General features: G+C 27.8%; 1 protein-coding gene across 1 annotated transcript in view; it reads left to right on the forward strand.

The window, feature by feature from the left end:
• Nucleotides 1–5,166, forward strand: part of LOC117925976 (diacylglycerol kinase 5-like) — a 29,288-nt gene extending 24,122 nt beyond the window's left edge. Inside the window, exon 4 of the mRNA XM_034845070.1 lies at nt 4,954–5,166. Coding sequence (XP_034700961.1) covers nt 4,954–5,166 — 213 coding nt within the window. The remainder of the gene's footprint in view (nt 1–4,953) is intronic.
• Nucleotides 5,167–6,000: the final 834 nt, after the last annotated feature.

The following is a 6,000-nucleotide window of genomic DNA, read 5'->3' on the forward strand; positions in this document are numbered from 1 at the left end:
CAATCCATAAGGAATATATGATTAGCTTACGATCTCATTTGTAGGTCAAAACTACTGCTAACTTTAACACAAGTTTAATATTCTCTCAAGATTGAGAGATGACACAATGAGGCAACTTAGTGAGGTCAAGACTACTTGATAGCCTTAAGTCATGACTTACCATAGATCCAATCCAATGTGTAACCATACACACTAGTACACTCACCATGGGAAATCTATTCCAATAGCCAAGACCAATCATCCCTCCAATTAGGAGGTGGTGCACTATAGCCTCTAATGGATTTCCTAGACTTATGAACCAATTGTGAAAAAGTCATCTATTTGCAAGGAACCTATAACTTGGATCTTCCATGCAACTCCTACTGCACCCAAATCACGTACAATGCAAAAGATGTAGGCAAGAATGCTTATAAAGTGTAATACATGGAATAAGGATAGATAAAAGTGAAACTAGAATATTAATAAATAAATAATGAATTCCAAATTTTGTTACATCATGTCATGCTTTTAAGGGCTCTATCCTAATAGTTTAAGGCAAAGAGGTTAATCTGAGATGCTCTCTACCTACTAAATAATTTAAAATGACTTTTCAAAAGAAACAAGGACTACTCAAGAAATTAATCTTGCTCAAGTGGTTTTGAGTTCGCTCAACTGGTTTGAAGTCTGCTTAAGCAGTCATGAGCATCTTATTGAGTTTAGAAACAAAATTTGGATGAATTTCACTCAAACTCTAATTTGGAAACTTAAGATATTGAAATTGTTTAGGCTTTTGCTTATAAATACCTCCCTGATAACTCATTAAAGGTTAGAGATTTTGCTTTAGTTGAGAGGGTTTCATTAAGAAGATCTTTTTAAAGATCCTAAAGAGAAACCCTAACATGCCATTTCATTCTTGATATCTCATTCAAAGATTTGATCTTTGATTATTAGGTTGAAGATTATCATCCCTTCGAAGTGGCTGAAGGATCTACTAAGGAGCAATAGGAAGTTACTGCATCGCATACATGAATCGAGTTGTAGGTTCTGTAGAGTAAGTCTTTAGGGTAAAGTGGTCAAGTAAATATGTGTAACTTGATTTCAAATAGTGGATTTAGATTAGTAGGTCTTAAACCTCATGATTTTTTATGTCCATTGTTGGGGTTTTCCACGTAAAAATCTTTTCTCATTGAATATCTTTATATTCCTACTTATATTCTGATTGATTATATTGAATTCCTTTTATTGATTTGTTAGGTTGTTATTGAGATTAGAGTGGTCATTTTGGTAACTATTATCATCCCTAACATCTCCTGGCATATATTTTGAACGTTAATAATTATATTATTTTATCATTTGACATTTCTAAAAGGTAAAAATCAGTTTTTTATATATCTAAAGATTTTAGGTATAACTCATTTAATTATTTGGGATACCCCTAATATCTATTAGGCTAAAAGAATTTGGTATAATATATAAATATTTATTTAAATTTTTTAATCACCCCATTTACCTTATCTGGGTATTCCCTATTAAACTTTCGGTAGTTTTTCAATACCATTTTTTTAAAAATAATTGAGAAGGAAAATTATCTAATAAATTAACTAACTTGAAGTATTTAATAAACTAATATGCAATACATTAACTAATAAAACTAATTAACTTGAGGAACTACACACTATCAACCAATATATTTTTAAAGAATTAATTAATAAAGAAAACTTGGCAAACTTGCATAAAATAAATTAACAAACATGAAATATTGAATAAACTAACATGTTAGGTTAACTGAAAAATAAATTAAATAATTTGATAGTTTACAAACTATAAATCAAGGTATCAAAAACTAACCTCATTACTTATCGATTATGAAATATCTACTATTTTCTAAAACCTAAATATCATAAAACAAAAATAATCAAATTTAACAAATGAAAATTTTCAAGGCACATGAACTAAATTACAACAATCAAGAAATACTTCATTATTTTCTATAATCTAAATATCATAAAATAGCAAATTCAAAGGCACTTAAACATAAGAAGCTAGAACACAGGCTTATACTAAAACTACAGAACTAAAACATGGGATTTTTGAAAGTATAAAATTAACATAACAAACTACTAAATTCATAAAACTAAACATTGGATTTTGAAAGCATAAAATTATCTCGACAAACTAATGGAAACTAAGCCTAAAAATTTTTACTAATCTCTAATTAATAAACTAACAAACAGTATATAAAACAATATTAACAAAGGAACCTAAATATAGAAAACTAAGAAAACAAGCTAACCTGAGTTTATAAAACTACAACATGGGGTTGCAAAAGCATAAAACAACACAAATTAAAGGGAACTAACCTACATAGCTCAAGAACATATATGCTAATCAATAATCCAATAGCAATTATTTATAAGTGCATCAAATAACAATCAAAATAACCTAGACATGATAAACTAAATAATGCAAGATAACCTAAACTAATTAAAACTAAACATGGGATTTTATGATTTAAAATAAACTAAAGGAGACTCACATAAAGGACTAAAAAATATACATACAAATTCTTAAAGCAATATTTATAACATATAAGTACATCAAATAACTCAATCAAAATAAACCTAGGCATGATAAACTAAGTAATACAAGTTAACCTAAAATAATTAATACTAAACATGGGATTTTATAAACATGTAATTAATAAAATAAACTAAAGGACACTTGCCTAAGTAATTCAAAGATATACAAATATACTAATCAATAAAACAATAATTATTATTTATAAGCACATCAATTAACACAATCAAAGCAACCTAAGCATGATAAATTAAACAATACAAGTTGACCTAAAATAATTAATACTAAGCATGGCATTTTGTAATAACTAAAAATTTCTAAGGGAATGAGGCTAAGATCAATAAAGGGGTAGATGTTAAAACTATCAAACATAAATTAAATATCATGGGATCTCAAGATAATAACTAAAATTCCTAAGGCAAATAGGCCAAAAAAATCGATAAAAAGGAAGATGTTAAAACTATCAAACTTTTACAATTTTTTTTTTAATGGCATGGGAAATGAACTAATACAACAAACCTAAAACAAATTAAATACCATCATCAACCTTTGCAAGATAAATTTTTTAATAGCATGGAGACCATCCTAATGACATGAAACTAAGCATGACAAAAACAAGTAAATACTAAATCTATTAAACTTTGTAAGATGAAAAATTGGATAAAGTATTCTAATAACTATAAACTATGAACAATGAATAAATAAACAAGAAAATAAAATAATATTAAAACTAATCAAACTTTATAAGATAAAGATTTAAATAGCATGGCTAAAAACAAGAAGATTAGATTATAGGATTGTAAATTGTTCAAAGTGAGACTTTTAAATGCATGGAAGACAATCTATGCATGAAATTCAAAATGAAGCAATCATGATTTCTATGTCTAGCCTTGATTCCAAAAATCCAACAATCAAAACAAATAAAGATCTAAGAAGAAAAAATCCCAACAAGAACAATGTGTCACCCCATCTTAGGATTGGTGTCACATGCATGTGTGCCTCTAAAATATAAGATGACGTTAAGAAATTATCTAGAATAAATAATGTACAAGTGATGAGTATTCATGAATCTCTAACCTATTTCAACCATGAAAATGAAGAAACATCTTACAACATAAGAAAATTGAACAAAAATAAAATAAAATTACAAGGAAAAAGAAATGCATTTGGCATTTTCTTGAAGGATGGGCATTGGTCAAACCTTTCATCTAGAGTTGCTTTTCTTTTAAATTTAGGCTTGAAGAATGTAAAATGTTCAAAGAATAGGTAATTGTTAGTGAATATTAGATAAACTAGTGGAGCTTAATGAAGATTTGGGAACAAGTATTAGAGATTTGCTAAAATACTAAAGTTGAGTGAGGATAAGGAAGGTAAAAGTAATTTAAAAGCAAGATCTATAATTGTTTAATTCATTAATAAAATTTTGAATCAAAAACTAAAATAGATTGTGAACATCCTTAGAATATCCAGACAACAAATTTGATCCATTTGTGGATCATTTTTCATGCTTAATAATAAAAGCAAATGATGAAGTGATTTTCAAATGCTTTTTGTTATTTACTAATTCTTTAATACATCAATACTAGACAGCCTCCTTAACATTAATAACAAATATATTTTCAGCTTTATATTTTTTTCATTTAACAACAATGGTCATTGAAAATACCATCCTCCTTGACATGACCATACAAAATTTAATTACATTATATCTTGCAAGGCTATTTTTTCTAACTTCTAGTTTTTGTAATTGATCTATTGTTAGCATTTAGTTCTCAGATAAATGAACATCAATAATATTTTTAATTACTTCTTTCTTATTTGTAGCTTAAGGTCAATCGTTTGTCTGAACATACCTAGCTTCCCTAGTGAACTAACCCTTGGGGCAAGCCAAATTTTAGGAGAAAAAACAAGGTGAGCTTTTGAAAGTCTTGTTTTACATCAAAAGAGATGAACAATGGAAACGTTTTTTTTTTTTTTTTTTTTCAGTTTCATGCAACTAACTTTATCTTTCTTTGTTTAACTGTTTTATTGAAAATTCTAATGGGGTTGTAATTTGCAGAGAAACTTTACATCATCTTTTATAGATAATGAAACTTCTTGGGGTTGTAATTTTTCTTCCTTTGAATGTCCATGGGACTCATCTTGCATAGATCAGTTCTATGCATATATATTTTCCTTAATCAAACTAAGCCTAAAACATGTCTAAATTGATCATATAATTTTTGTTACAATTATATGTTATGCTAAATATAAAAAGTATTTGAAGTTTTAGTTTTGATATATAATAGTGGTAGTGATGATGAAACTAACATGTTAATAAGACGCATCTTCAAATATCAAGTATAAACTAGCTTCTATTTTTTCTTCTTCCTCTTCTTTGTTTACTTCTCAATTCAGGCACACCAAATTCGCTTTGAGACTCACAAAGGGATAACTAAGCATATTTACATGAATTTTGATGGGACAAGATGGAAACAACCTATCCTTATTGATGATAACAACTACTTGATTGAAATCTCTTATTCATGTAAAACCAAAATGCTTGCAATGCTTCAGAAAGCAAACACAAAGCTAAGTCCTACTCTAATTGAATCTTCTCAACAAGGTTGAAATCTTTATTGAGGTTTTCATGCTAAACCTTTATATGAGGATAACATGATAAAAACTTTATATGCATATATATATAAAGCCAAAAATATTTGATGGGTGAATATTGATGAAATTATGTTTCACTTACATTTATAACCTATAAACCCATTTAGGTTTCTTTATATAAACTTCTTTGTTATGGTATTGATTTAGAAATGTCGATTATACAACCTTATGATGGATATTTTAATGATTTCATAAAAATCAATGCAATTACCAACATGAGAGAAACTCTAATAGTTAAGATGAAGTTACTATTGTACCAATTTAAAGAAACGCCAACTTCAGAACCATATGATTGACAAAGTAAACTACAAGAAATCTTGAATATGAGAGAACTCTACATAACCACAACGTTCTTCACATAACTGTCATTGACTTTGACTTTTGATATTTGATTTCATTTTTCACATAACTAAAGCACTTACTAACTGTGAACACCCATTTCCCATCATTAGTTTTATGTTTTTTTCATAAGCCATTTTGACAAGGTTTTATGTAAAATTGTAGATATGGTTACAAAGTTCAAGTTTCTATTATTGAATTTCATGCATCTAATTTGGTAGGTCATCAATTGTTAGGATAGAGCCCTTGAAAGAATGACATGATGTATTTATGAGTTTTTAGATCCACTTTACTATCTCACTTTTACATTATGGTTTATTTTAGCATTTAGGATTGCATCATTTGTAATATACATAATTTAGGTGCATTAAGAATTGCATAGAAAATTGAAGTCATGGTTCCTTGTATTTTGATGAGTAATTAGCCCCTAGTTCATAGACTTAAGCAATT

Source organism: Vitis riparia, chromosome 12 (assembly GCF_004353265.1).
Source record: "Vitis riparia cultivar Riparia Gloire de Montpellier isolate 1030 chromosome 12, EGFV_Vit.rip_1.0, whole genome shotgun sequence".
Lineage (NCBI taxonomy): Eukaryota > Viridiplantae > Streptophyta > Magnoliopsida > Vitales > Vitaceae > Vitis > Vitis riparia.